The 14277-nt window shown below is 42.3% G+C and overlaps 1 protein-coding gene and 1 pseudogene across 2 annotated transcripts; both read right to left on the bottom strand.

The window, feature by feature from the left end:
* Nucleotides 1-9221: 9221 nt before the first annotated feature.
* LOC308348331 (olfactory receptor 8S1-like) lies at nt 9222-10364 on the bottom strand (annotated as a pseudogene). The gene is made up of 2 exons: nt 10097-10364; nt 9222-9882 (listed from the first exon to the last, which is right to left on the bottom strand). The product of its transcript is annotated as an olfactory receptor 8S1-like (transcript).
* A 2330-nt stretch (nt 10365-12694) lies between these two features.
* LOC308348329 (olfactory receptor 8S1-like) lies at nt 12695-13642 on the bottom strand (the record flags this gene model as incomplete). Its single annotated transcript, XM_080812340.1, has 1 exon — nt 12695-13642. One exon carries the CDS (start codon nt 13640-13642, stop codon nt 12695-12697), a length of 948 nt encoding a protein of 315 aa, XP_080668466.1.
* Nucleotides 13643-14277: the final 635 nt, after the last annotated feature.

Raw genomic sequence — 14277 nt, 5'->3', positions numbered from 1 at the left:
AGGCAGAGGCCCAACCCACTGAGCCACCCAGGCGCCCCAGATCACTAGGATTTATTTACTATCTGTTGGAAGGTTGTATCTTTAATTTCTTTTCTTTTTTTTTTTAAAGTAGGCTCCATGCCCAACATGGGGTTTAAACTCATGACCCTGGGATCAAGAGTCACATGTTTTACCAACTGAGCCAGCCAGGCACTCCTCATGTTGTATCTTTATTTATATTTATTTATTTATTTATTTAAAAAAGATTTTATTTATTTATATGACAGACAGAGATCACAAGTAGGCAGAGAGGCAGGCAGAGAGAGGGGAGGAAGCAGGCTTCCTGCTGAGCAGGGAGCCCAATGCAGGGCTCCATCCCAGGACCCTGGGATCATGACCTGAGCTGAAGGCAGAGGCTTTAACCCACTGAGCCACCCAGGCGCCCCCATGATGTATCTTTAAACAACATCTGTCTTATCTCCCCATCTCCCATTTTCTGGCAATCATCATTTACTCTCTTTTTTGTGTGTGGCTTTTTAAGATTCTATATATAAGTGGTATCATACAGTACTTGTCTTTCTCTGTCTGACTTATCTCACTTAACATAAAGTGCTCAAGAGGCATTTATGTTGTTACAAATGGTAGGATATCCTTTCTTATGGCTGGATAATATTCCATTGTATACATACACCACATATTCCTTATTCATTTCTTTCTCTCTCTCTCTTTTTTAAAAGATTTTATTTATTTATTTGCAAGAGAGAGAGAGAGAGAACACATGAGAGGCAGAGGGAGAGGGAGAAGCATGTACCTCGCTGAGCAGGGAGCCATACATGGGGCTCAATCCCAGGACCCCAGGATCATGACCTGGGCTGAAGGTGGATGCCTAACCAACTGAGCCACCCGGGCGCCCCTATCCATTTATTCCTTGATGGACACATAGATTATTCCCATATCTTAGCTATTGTGAATAATGCTGCGGTAAGCACAAGATTGCATATATCTCTTTGATATGCTATATTCATTTCCTTTAGGTAGATACCAAGAGGTGGAATTGTTGGATTATATGGTAGATCCATTCTTAATTTTTTTGAGAAACCTCATATTGTTTTCCATAGTGGCTGAACCAGTTTATATTCTCATAACATAAATACCCTACATTTGGTAATAGCTACCAAAAATGACATCAAACACCCTTTTCAAGGCCTAGTAAGAGATTGCAGAACCTGTGTGCTACTACTAGTTATCACCAACCCTCTCCTTTCCCTGGCTGTACACAAAGTTAGGGATTGGAACAAATTGGGGACGGGTGTTCATTTCATAGGCCTTACTGGGGATTTAGTGTTTGTGGTGAGAAGTCATTTCCTTCTTTTCTCATAGGGGAAGGTAGGATTGCTTTTCTTTTGTAGAATCCAAATAAATGGGGTCCTAAGAGAAGAGCTCACAAAAACAGGAAATGCCTGGAAGCAGAATAGACTGAGATCTCATTCCTCTGTTAGAATCTACTTCAGCAGTAGACTTGCTGATCTTTCCTCTGTGCCTCTCTGAGCCATAGAGAGAAGAATTGGGAAAGGTGACAGATGAGATGGGTGTGGGGTGGGTGTGAAGGGTCTGGGGTGTGTGGAAATACAGCAGCCAGCCTACCCACTATTTGGTATGGCAAGGATGATGCATGAATTTCCTTGGTTGGGAGCATGTGGGGAGTCAATTTGTCATCCTGGTAGACAGCTGACTTTGGACTCTAATTCTTACATCTAAGGTGGTTTTTAGGGGAGGATCCCTCAACAGCAAGAGGCTGTGGAGCACTGCTAGTATAGGAGAAGAGGCAGGAGAGGGTAGAGTGAATAGGAGTCAAGTCTTCTGAGTCAGGGAACTGTGCACTGAAGAGGATCAGTGGGATCTTAAAAAGAACTCCAATGTGCCTCCACCAGAGTTGGTTTGTATGATGGCTGTCCTGAGGTCATTCTCTCAGTCAGTCATTGCTAACTAGAAAACAAGTGACAATCAACAGTGAGAAAATAACAACAGGGCAAATTACAGAAAGTCATTTGTTTTGTTCCCTCTGTCTTTTCTTGTCCCCCAGACTGGGGAAACTGGCTTTGAAGAGGTGGTAGAGGGGATGTGTTTGCACCAGATTAGACCTCTTCAGAACACTGAGATCCCAGCTCAAAGCTGTATTTGGGGAAGGAGAGGAGTGAGACTTCAGTGAAATATATGTCTTATGTTAGAATATATATATATTAAACAAAGTGATATCGAACATTAAGGATCTGCTGATATGTCTTTTAAATGTAAGAAAATGGAGATTATACAGCCCAGTTAAATTAAGTAACCAGAAAAAAAAAAAGTTTCATGTGTATTTGCCATGGAGTTGAGACTTCTCAATAAATGTATTACGTTAAAATCTTTTTTTTAAAAGATGATTTTACTTATTTATTTAACAGAGAGATAGCACAAGTAGGCAGAGCAGCAGGCAGAGGGAGAGGGAGAAGCTGGCTCTCCGTGGAGCAGGGAGCTCGATGCAGGACTCAATCCCAGGACCCTGGGATCATGGCCTGAGCCAAAGGCAACCGCTTAACCAACTGACCCACCCAAGCACCCTACATTAAAATCTTTATGTACAAGAGGCATTAGAAGAAAATATACCTAAGTATGGGTGATGGAATTATTTTTTGATAATTAGCATCTTTTCTTTAACATAACTGTTTTCTTATTGCAACTTAAAAATTGGAAATACAGATGTGTTATTAATTTACACATTATTCATTACCTGATATATTTTATGATAACATATGTTTATGAAAAAATAAAGTAAAATGGAATGACAGTGTTTTAACCTATTAATCAAAATGCTGCAGGGTCATCTGGCACAGGTCAAGAAAGAATTCTTCTTCTTCGTCTTCTTCTTTTTTTTAAGATTTTATCTATTTATTTGGGAGAGAGAACGTGCATGACAGAGAGCTAGACAGAGCATGAGCAAGGGAAGAAGCAGAAGGAGAAGCAGACTTCCCACCAAGCAGGCAGTCTGCTGCAGTGCCCTATCACAGGACCTTGGGACCATGACTGGAACTGAAGGCAGATGCTTAACCAACTGCAGCACCCAGGTGCTCCAAGAAAGAATTCTTGAGACATTCTATGGTGCAACTTAGTAAGTTTATTTATGTAGGACTGGAACAGGACCTGTAGACAGAAAGAGCTATGCTTGCTGTGTGAGGCTGGTAGTTATTATTATTATTATTTTTATTTTTTAAGAATTTATTTATTTATTTGAGAGACAGAGATCACAAGTAAGCAGAGAGGCAGGCAGAGAGAGAGGAGGAAGCAGTCTCCCTGCTGAGCAGAGAGCCCGATGAGGGGCTCGATCCCAGGATCCTGAGATCATGACCTGAGCCGAAGGCAGAGGCTTAACCCACTGAGCCACCCAAGTGCCCCTGGTAGTTATTATTTTTAAATTCAATTGGCCAATATTTAGTACATCATTAGTTTCAGATGCAGTGTTCAATAATTCATCAATTGCCTATAACACCCACTGCTCATCGCATCATGTACATGCCTTAATGCTCATCACCCAATTACACCATCCTCCCACCCCCCACCCCCCACCCCTCCAGCAACCCTAAGTTTGTTTCCTATAGTTAAGAGTTTTTCATGGGTTTTCTCCCTGTCTGATGACTTCCCATTCAGTTTTTCCTCCCTGATCCTCTGCACTGTTTCTTATATTTCACATATAAGTGAAACCATATGATAATTGTCTTTCTCTGATTGACTTATTTTGCTTGGCATAATACCCTCCAGTTCCATCCATGTCAATGTAAATGGTAAGTATTCATCCTTTTTCATGGCTGAGTAACATTCCATTGTATATATGTACCACATCTTCCTTATCCATTCCTCTGTTGATGGACATCTGGGCTCTTTCCATATTTTGGCTATTGTGGACATTGCCGCTATGAACATTGGAGTGCAAGTGCCTCCTCAGGTCACTACATTTGTATCTTTGGGATAAATACCCAGTAGTGCAATTTCTGGTAAGATAGCTCTATTTTCAACATTTTGAGGAACCTCCATGCTGTTTTCCAGAGTGGCTGCACCAGCTTGCATTCTCCCCAATAGTGTAGGAGGGTTCCCCTTTCTCTGCATCCTCATCAGCACTTGTTGTTTCCTGATTTGTTAATTTTAGCCATTCTGACTGGTGTGAGGTGGTATCTCATTGTGGTTTTGATTTGTATTTCCCTGATACTGAGTGATATGGAACATTCTTTCATGTGTATTTTGATCATTTGTATGTCTTCTTTGGAAAAATGTCTGTTCATGTCTTCTGCCCATTTCCTGACTGCATTATTTGTTTTTTGGGTGATGAGTTTGATAAGTTCTTTATAGATCTTGGATACCAGCCCCTTATCTGATATGTCATTTGCAAATGTCTTCTCCCATTATGTAGTTTGCCTTACCCAGAAATGGACCCTCAACTCTATGGTCAACTAATCTTCGACAAAGCAAGAAAGAGTATCTGATGGAAAGAGGACAGTCTCCTTAATCTCATGAAACAAACTGAGGGTTGCTGGGGGTTGGGGGAGCAGGGTAGGGTGGCTGGATTACAGACACTGGGGAGGGCATGTGCTATGGTGAGTGCTGTGAAATGTGTAAGCCTGATGATTCACAGACCTGTACCCTGGGGCAAATAATGCATTACATATTAACAAAAAAAAAAAAAAAAAGAAAAAGAAAAAGAAAAAGAACAAGGACAGTCTCTTCAATAAATGGTGCTGGGAAAATTGGACAGCTACATGCAGAAGAATGAACCTGGACCATTTCCTTGTACCATACACAATGATAAACTCAAAATGGATGAAAGACCTTAATATGAGACAGGAATCCATCAAAATCCTAGAGGAGAACACAGGCAGCAACCTCTGTGACCTCGCCCACGGCAACTTCTTACTAGACACGTTTCCAAAGGCAAGGGAAACAAAAGGAAGAATGAACTATTGGGACTTCATTAAGATAAAAAGCTTCTGTTTTGTCGAAGATTATTTGACCATAGAGTTGAGGGTCCATATCTGGGCTCTCTACTCTGTTCCACTGGTCTATGTGTCTGTTTTTATGCCCGTACCATGCTGTCTTGGTGATCACAGCTTTGTAGTAAAGCTTGAAATCAGGTAACGTGATGCCACCAGTTCTATTTTTGTTTTTCAACATTTCCTTAGCAATTCGGGGTCTCTTCTGATTCCACACAAATTTTAGGAAAAAATATCCAGTGGAAAAAAGACAGTCTCTTCAATAAATGGTGCTGGGAAAACTGGACAGCTATATGTAGAAGAATGAAACTTGACCATTCTCTTACACCATACACAAAGATAAACTCGAAATGGATAAAAGACCTCAACGTGAGACAGGAATCCATCAGAATCCTCGAGGAGAATATAGGCAGTAACCTCTTTGATATCAGCCACAGCAACTTCTTTCAAGATATGTCTCCAAAGGCGAAGGAAACAAAGGCAAAGATGAACTTTTGGGACTTCATCAAGATCAAAAGCTTCTGCACAGCAAAAGAAACAGTCAACAAAACAAAGAGGCAACCCACGGAATGGGAGAAGATATTTGCAAATGACAGTACAGACAAAAGGTTGATATCCAGGATCTATAAAGAACTCCTCAAACTCAAAACACACAAAACAGATAATCATATTAAAAAATGGGCAGAAGATATGAACAGACACTTCTCCAATGAAGACATACAAATGGCTACCAGACACATGAAAAAATGTTCATCATCACTAGCCATCAGGGAGATTCAAATCCAAACCACATTGAGATACCACCTTACACCAGTTAGAATGGCCAAAATTAGCAAGACAGGAAACAACGTGTGTTGGAGAGGATGTGGAGAAAGGGGAACCCTCTTACACTGTTGGTGGGAATGCAAACTGGTGCAGCCACTTTGGAGAACAGTGTGGAGATTCCTCAGGAAATTAAAAATAGAGCTTCCCTATGACCCTGCAATTGCACTACTGGGTATTTACCCCAAAGATACAGATGTAGTGAAAAGAAGGGCCATCTGTACCCCAATGTTTATAGCAGCAATGGCCACGGTCGCCAAACTGTGGAAAGAACCAAGATGTCCTTCAACGGATGAATGGATAAGGAAGATGTGGTCCATATACACTATGGAGTATTATGCCTCCATCAGAAAGGACGAATACCCAAGTTTTGTAGCAACATGGACAGGACTGGAAGAGATTATGCTGAGTGAAATAAGTCAAACAGAGAGAGTCCAGTATCATATGGTTTCACTTATTTGTGGAGCATAACAAATAATATAGAGGACAAGGGTAGATGGAGAGGAGAAGGGAGTTGAGGGAAATTGGAAGGGGAGGTGAACCATGAGAGACTATGGACTCTGAAAAACAACCTGAGGGTTTTGAAGGGGCGGGGGGTGGGAGGTAGGAGGAACCAGGTGGTGGGTGTTAGGGAGGGCACAGATTGCATGGAGCACTGGGTGTGGTGAAAAAACAATGAATACTGTTACGCTGAAAATAAATAAAAAATTTAATTTAAAAAAAAGACTGATGACAAATTCATACTTTTTGGAAGCTTTCAATAAAATGACGACTGTGATATGAAAAAAAAAAGATAAAAAGCTTCTGCACAACAAAGGAAACAGTCAAGAAAACTAAAAGACTGGTGGTTATCTGCTTAATCAAAGAGAAGAGGGACTGCAGGGAGTATCAGATTATAAAAGTTTCCTCAAATTTGTTTGAATCTATACTCCTAAAACTACTTTTGCAACATTCTTTTGGTGCTTATCATTAGTTCAATAGTAACTATCAGTGAGATATGAAGGAAGTCGTGAAACCCTTAAAGAATGTAGCAACCAGGAGTTCCTGGGTGGCTCAGTGGGTTAAAGGCTCTGCCTTTGGCTCAGATCATGATTCCAGGGTCCTGGGATGGAGCCCTGCATCGGGTTCCCTCCTCAGCGGGGAGCCTGCTTCCTCTTCTCTCTCTGCCTACTTGTGATCTCTGTCAAATAAATAAATAAAAATCTTAAAAAAAAAAAAAAGAATGTAGCAACTGAAAGGTCCCCCAATGATAGGTCCGTGATCAAAGGAGTGAGACTGATACAAAGCGAAAGTCAAGCAAAGCTTTATTTCGCACCACACATCAAGAATCAAATCGACCGTTCGGGGCCGCCTCTTACAGAGAGGGCGATGACCCCCAGCCTCACAGATTGACTTTTATAGAGTAAAGGCCATGTGGTTGAGCCTGGCCACACACAGGTGGCCAGTGAGATTGCAACACACAGAGAAAGCTGCACAGTCATGCTAGGTCACACATGGGTGGCCAATTGAATTACAATTCACCCCATAGTAGCTCTTTGAACTAGCCTATCACCTTCGTCAGAATTGGAGCCCAAAAGGCACCCAAAAGGCAGGGCCCACACTCCTTGGTAGCTAGGGAAACAGTATGCGAGCCCCACTGATTGGATGTCTCCACCTGGCTCGACTCATCCCTGCATTCGGGTTCTGTTATCTGGGACTGGTCGACCATATTATACTAGTTTCCCAGACTTGCCTTTAAGTAAGTCCCCTGGGGGGAGGCAGGGTCAGTTTAAGTTTTACTGCATAAACAACAAAATGGCTGTTTAATCCAAGATGGAATTGCTCTGGCTAAATAGGCCCTTACAGCATCCAGCATGTGTTTGATCCTTACCTAAGCTATGAAGACTGTGAGTCAGCCTTCCTGACTAAAGGTCAACATTTTCCTGCTTCTGTCCCTCATCAATAACAAGTATTTTAGGAGTGTCATTATTGTTAGGCAGAAAATAACATTGAACAAGTATAAGTTATCACACTTAAAACAATCTACTTTGAGGAAAATCATAAATAGTATAGAAAAATTTCTCAGAAGATACAAATTTGGTGAATTATATAACACATACTGCATATTTCATAATGCATGTTAGAATATATGAAAAGGAAATTACTCCAAAACAATTGACTAGAACCCCTTGCATTCCCCAAGTGAACTAAATGGAAAAAACAAAGCTTGAAGGAGGTTAATTGTTGCAGAGGGCTGCATTTTCCTGTCTTATCCTAGAAGGAGTGACATTTTCCCTCATTTTGAAACTGTCAAGTAACAGAATCAATAGAGTTCTTTGTATCACCCAAATCCCTGACCTGCCGATGCTGCTGTCTTGAATTTTAGTGCTTTTGTCTATCTTCAAGGGCTTCTTCATTAAAGCACCAAGGCCCCCACAGACCCCAAATTTAAAACATTTCTTTCCCTGAGATTCAACAGTTTTTGGTGAAATCTTATGGTTTTCATGCCTTTCTGTACATTTAATCCTAAAAAATAATCCAGTACACACACATTGTTTTATTCAGTGTCAATGAAACAGTAGAGGAATAAATTATGATTAAAACTTCTAATCAAGACGACTATGTGTTGGGTCCAAGGTCAAAGGAGCGAGACTGATAAAAAGCGAAGGTCAAGCAAAACTTTATTTTCGCGCCAAGCATCGAGAATCAAACCGACCGGCTGGGGTCGCTCCTTGCAAGGAGGCGATCTCTCTCTGCCTTGCAGACTAGCTTTTAAGGGCAAAGGCCATGTGGTTGGGCTTGGCCATGCACAGGTGGCCAATGAGATTGTAACACACAGAGAAAGCTGCACAGTCATGCTAGGTCCCACGTAAGTGACCAATTGAATTACAATTTACGCTATAGTAGATATTTGAACTAGCCTATCACCTTGGTCAGAATTGGCACCCAAAAGGCACCCAAAGGGTGGGGCCCATACTCCTTGGTAGCTAGGGAGACAGTATGCACCCCCACTGATTGGATGTCTCTACCTGGCCTGACCCACACTTGTATTTGGGCTTTGTTACCTGGGACTGGTTTCTGGGACTTGTTTTTAAGTAAGTCCCCTGGGGGGAAGGAGGGCAGGGACAGTTTAAGTTTTGCTGTATAAACAACAAAATCACTGTTTAACCGGATGGAATTGCTCTGGCTAAATAGGCCCTTACATATATATTCCATTGATCTGCCTTTGAGCAGGATTTAATCTGAACCACCTTCTCCTACCCATACCCTACGCTCAAGGTCTCTGTGTGGCTCTTTCTTAAGCTCTTCTGTGGTGTCTTTTAGCATATGAAACAATGGGCCATCAGGAAGATTATAGTATCAACTCAACAGATATCCTGAAGCCTGTAGTTCTTTCCTTATTGATCATCTCTTTGTAGCTTGCTACCTGTGCCATTACAAACATTTCCCCAAGGTTCTTCTCAGAGCTGCTTTTACTTCTTCGTTTTTCAGGCTGTAGATGAGGGGATTCACGAGGGGAGTGACCACACCATATTGTATAGAGAAGATCAGCTCCAGAGGAGAGCCTGAGGTTGGTATTAGATGATGGAGGAAAGCTGAGCCATAGAAGAAGCTCACTGCAGTGAAGTGGGAGAAGAAAGTGGAGAAGGGCTTGCTTCTGCCCAAGGTGAAGCTGATGCTCAGGATGGTGGAGACAATGTGCACATAGGAGATGAAGATCAGGAAGAATGTACCAAAGTCATGTAGGAGTGTGGAAGAGACCAGGACAGTGAAGTTGGCAGAGACACCAGAGCAGGACAAAGGGAAGAGGGAGGGCAGCTCACAGCTGTAGTGATGGATGGTATGGGCCTCACAGAAGTTCAAGTTCATAGCCAGGAGGATGTTGATAAGTTTATCCAGGAAACCCAGGGTCCATGAAACCCATAACAGCCTCATACACAGCTGGCTGCTCACTGTAGAGCAGAGGGTGACAGATGGCGGCATAGCAGTCATAGGCCATGGCAGAGAGCAGTAAAATTTCTTTTCCTCCAACGTCAAGTTCAAAGAAGGCTTGAGTCAGGCATCCCTCTATTGAAATGATTTCCTGTTTACTTATTTATTTATTTTTAAGATTTTATTTATTTATTTGAGATAGAGACAGTGAGAGACAGCATGAGAGAGGAGAAGGTCAGAGGGAGAAGCAGACTCCCTGTGGATCTGGGAGCCCAATTCGGGACTCAATCCTGGGACTCTGGGATCATGACCTGAGCTGAAGACAGTTGCTTAACCAACTGAGCCACCCAGACATCCCTATTTTTCCTTTTAGACAGGAGATTCTCCTGAAACTTGGGCTTAGTGACTGAAGAAAAGCAAAGATCCAGGAAGGAGAGGTGACTCAGGAAGAAGTATATGGGTGTGTAAAGGTGAAAAATCAGTTCTGATTACCAGCAGCATCGGCAGGTTCCCCACTAGGGTCAGGAGGTAAATCCCCAGGAAGAGCGCAAAGAACAATACCTGGACATTGAGGTCAGCAGGCAGCCCGAGAAGGATAAAATCAGTGATTGCACTGTGGTTTCTCAAGGCCATTTAGAGAGCATATTTCCTAGAAATAAATATAGAATGGACTCAAAACTTGTATTGATTACACCCAATTACAGAGTTAAGGACCCTCTTTTATGTATATGCTCCTAATTGTTTAGGTTTCACATATGCCTTTATTGACTATCTAGAATCCCTTCTTCCCCATCTGGTATTTGGTTTCAAACTCACTGTGATATTCCGTATAGCTGTTAATTTACTTTAAAGCCTGCAGAGGAAATTTGTGATTTTGTTCAGATCTAGTCCATGATCAGTTTATTCTGTGACCTTCAACTGGACACTGCTTTATTAGCAGTGTTCTGGGCATATTTTATACATTGTAGCAGAGTTGCTAAGGGGCTGTTTCAGCATTTATCTTCTCTTCTCCATTTTCCAACCTGTTCTTGCCCCATTTCAAAACCCTCCTAAGAGGGCATCTGGGTGGCTCAGTGGGTTAAGCCACTGCCTTCGGCTCAGGTCATGATCTCAGGGTCCTGGGATTGAGCCCTGCATCAGACTTTCTGCTCAGCAGGGAGCCTGCTTCCCCTCCCCCTCTGCCTGCCTCTCTGCCTACTTGTGATCTCTCTCTCTCTGTGTCAAATAAATAAAATTAAAAAAAAAAAAGAAAATGATACAGAATGTTGAGATAGGCTGAAACATGTTTGCCTTATATGAAAATCCAAAGTTTGATCATTTTAGCTGGAAAGAGAATGTTTTCCAAGAAGAATTGATAATTGGCAAAAATGGCTTAGACAAATATCCTTTAGGTAGAAAGTCAGTGGAGTTCTGCAGAGGGTAGTTTGAGAGCACCAGGTGGGCACATAAAGAAGGGGCATAGAGAAGTGGGAGGCGTGAAAATGCAGACAGGAAGGACCGCAGGGCTATGGTCCTCCAAAGTGGAAAGAGGTTATCATAGACCTTGTGTAGGGACATATTTCTCATTTTGGTTTCACTTTAAATTCAGGGCAGAAGTCTTTCTTCATGATCAGTCCCAGGCACTGATGCAGTGAATTCCCTACATCCATACATATGCTGGGAAAAACAGATGTTCTGTTTTTCAGAACAGCTTCTGAAAGTTGACAGCTTATCAGTGATCTCCCTCTCCAAACTGACTCCTTCCCCATCTCTACGCAGCACTATCTGCTCATATTGAGTCCTCCCCCTTTCCCCACCTCTCCTCTCTGTTCTCCTTATCATTCTAGCTTTGCTCCCTTTTATGCCCTGTTTTTATAGTAGGAGTGTTTTGTTTATATGTTTACTTGCTGTGAAAGGCAGAATTCTAAAGATGGCCATTTAAGATTCCTACTCTGTAGTTCTTCAAACACGAATCTAGGGACTGCTGTGAAGGGATTTTGTAGATGTAATGAAAGTCCCAAATCAGTTGACCTTAAAATATGAGATTATACAGGTGGGCCTAATCAGCTCTTTAGAAGCGGAGAGTTTTCTCCAGATGGAAGAAGAAGGGGACATGAGGGAGATTCAGAAAGTAAGAAGTAGGCAATACATTGTTTTGAAAATGGAGAAGACCATGTGAGAAGTGAAGGGGCCTCAATAAGGAGAAAATGATCCCCAATCAACAGCCAAGCAAGGAAACAGGGACCTCACACCTACATTTTCAAGGGATCAAATTCTGTCAACAACCTGAACCTCCAGAGCCCATGGGGAAGAGCCCAAGTGAGTCAGCACTTTGACTTTGGTCTTGTGAGACCCTAAACAGAGAACTCAGTGGCATTTGCTCCACTTTCTGACCTAGAGAACTGCAAGATAATAAATGGGTGTGATTTTAATTTGCTGAAGTTTTGGTAACTTTTCATGGAAATAACAGAAAGCAATAGAGACTAGTATACCTAGCAAATTGTGACTTCATTCTGTTGACCACATTTTCTATTTCTGCCTATTTCCAGAGACCTTACCACAACCTGTGACCCTTTCTTCCACTCCATAAACCCCAAGTCTTTGTTTCCCTTTTCTAGAGACCCAGAATCTACTATTCCTATGAAATCTTTCCCTACACACATTAATTCAAATTAAACATTCAGGACACAAAATATTTCAGGGTTTATCCTATTTGAATGATTTTAAAAAATGTGAATCATGAATTGATGTGTTATTAAGTAAATCTATGAAGCTGAGAAAGTTTTCTGACTTATGTGCTCTTTGTCTAAATAGCATTGATTCTGAGCCATAGAAAACAAAATAGCTTCTAGTGCTTTCCTTGATAATTTTTAAAAAGGGAGAATCAGCAATGCACATTGTAACAGGTGATGAAACAGGAAATCAGGAACTTAATGTCAAACATGAGATTTCTTGCTGCAGTTCTGTTTTATGTTTATTTCATGTTATATCTCTTCTGTGCCCAGACACTGTAAATATTTTATCATCATTCTTCTCAGAGCTTCTTTCACCTCCTTGTTCTTCCAGCTGTAGATGAGTGGATTCACCAGGGGAGTGATTACACTATACTGTATGGAGAGGATCAACTCCAGAGGTGAGCCTGAGGTTGGCATGAGATAGCGAACAATGGCTGAGCCGTAGAACAGTGTCACTGCAGTGAGGTGGGAGGAGCAGGTGGAGAAGGCTTTGCTTCTGCCTGTGGTGGAGCTGATGCTCAGGATGGTGGAGAGAATGCGAACATAAGAGAAGAAGATCAGGAGGCAGGTGCCAATGGCATGCAGGAGGGCAGAGCAGAGTAGCACTGCAGAGTTGGTGGAGACATCCGAGCAGGAGAGAGGGAAGAGGGAAGGCAGCTCACAGGAGTAGTGGTGGATGGTTTGAACCTCACAGAAGTCCATATTCAAAGCCAGGAGGATGTTCACGAGTGCATCCAGAAAGGCCACCACCCAAGAGCCCCATACCAACCTCTCGCATAGCTGTTTATTCATTACCTGTCCATAGAGCAGAGGGTGGCAGATGGCAGCATAGCGGTCATAGGCCATTACTGAGAGCAGGCAAGCCTCAATCCCTGTAGTGGCAAACACAAAGAAGACCTGAACCAGGCAGCCCTCCACTGAGATGGCTTTCCTCTGAGACAGGAGGTTCTCCAGCAGCTTGGGCACAGTGACTGAAGAATAGAAGAGGTCTTGGAAGGAGAGATGGCTCAGGAAGAAGTACATGGGTGTGTGGAGATTAGAATCTGTATGGATCACAAGTACTATCAGCAGGTTCCCCAGCAGAGTGAGAAGGTAAATTATCAGGAACAGAAAAAAGAGCAGAACCTGGACATGGGGGTCAGCAGACAGCCCAAGAAGGATGAACTCTGTGATGCTGCTGTGATTCATTGAGGCCATTTATGGTCACTGTTCTTTAGAGAAAAATTAGGAAGAGGATTGAAATCTCTTCCAGTTTCCAGGAGGCATCACTCTTTGCTATTTATTCCCTATATCTTTCCCTATATATTCCTTCCTGCCTGGTCTGATCTCCATTTTCAATAGCCCTCACATCCACCTTCAGTAGTTCCACGGAGTCCTTCTCCTTTCTGGCTCTCTGCTGTGCTGTCTCTGAGCTCTAGATCAGCCCCACTGGGGACTTCTCTATAATAAAGCTAATATGCAAGGGTATGATTGACTGTGCAGGCCTACCAAAGAACTGCCCATGACTAAATTACACAATCCTTTAGCTGGGTCCTTGTATTCCACATTTATCATCTTTTAGGAATTCCAGCAGATATCCTGAGGAGGTTGAGGCAGATCTTGGCTCACCTCTATTACCTCATCTTTATTCCCTTCTTCAAAACTCTCCATAGTTCATTAACTAATTAACAATAGCAGAGTTGTGTTTGTGTAGCAGTTTGTCTTGCACCAATGACTTCCACCTATATTTTCCACTCTGTGTGTATGTGTGTGTGTGTGTTTGTACAGAGGATATTGAAACAAGAGACTGAACTCATTTCATAGGTGAGCATGGTGATCCTAGAACTTATCTA

The sequence above is a fragment of the Martes martes genome (genome assembly GCF_963455335.1).
Source record: "Martes martes genome assembly, chromosome: 8".
Lineage (NCBI taxonomy): Eukaryota > Metazoa > Chordata > Mammalia > Carnivora > Mustelidae > Martes > Martes martes.
The sequence above is the reverse complement of the archived record's forward strand: the minus strand, read 5'-3'. Positions and strand labels throughout refer to the sequence as shown.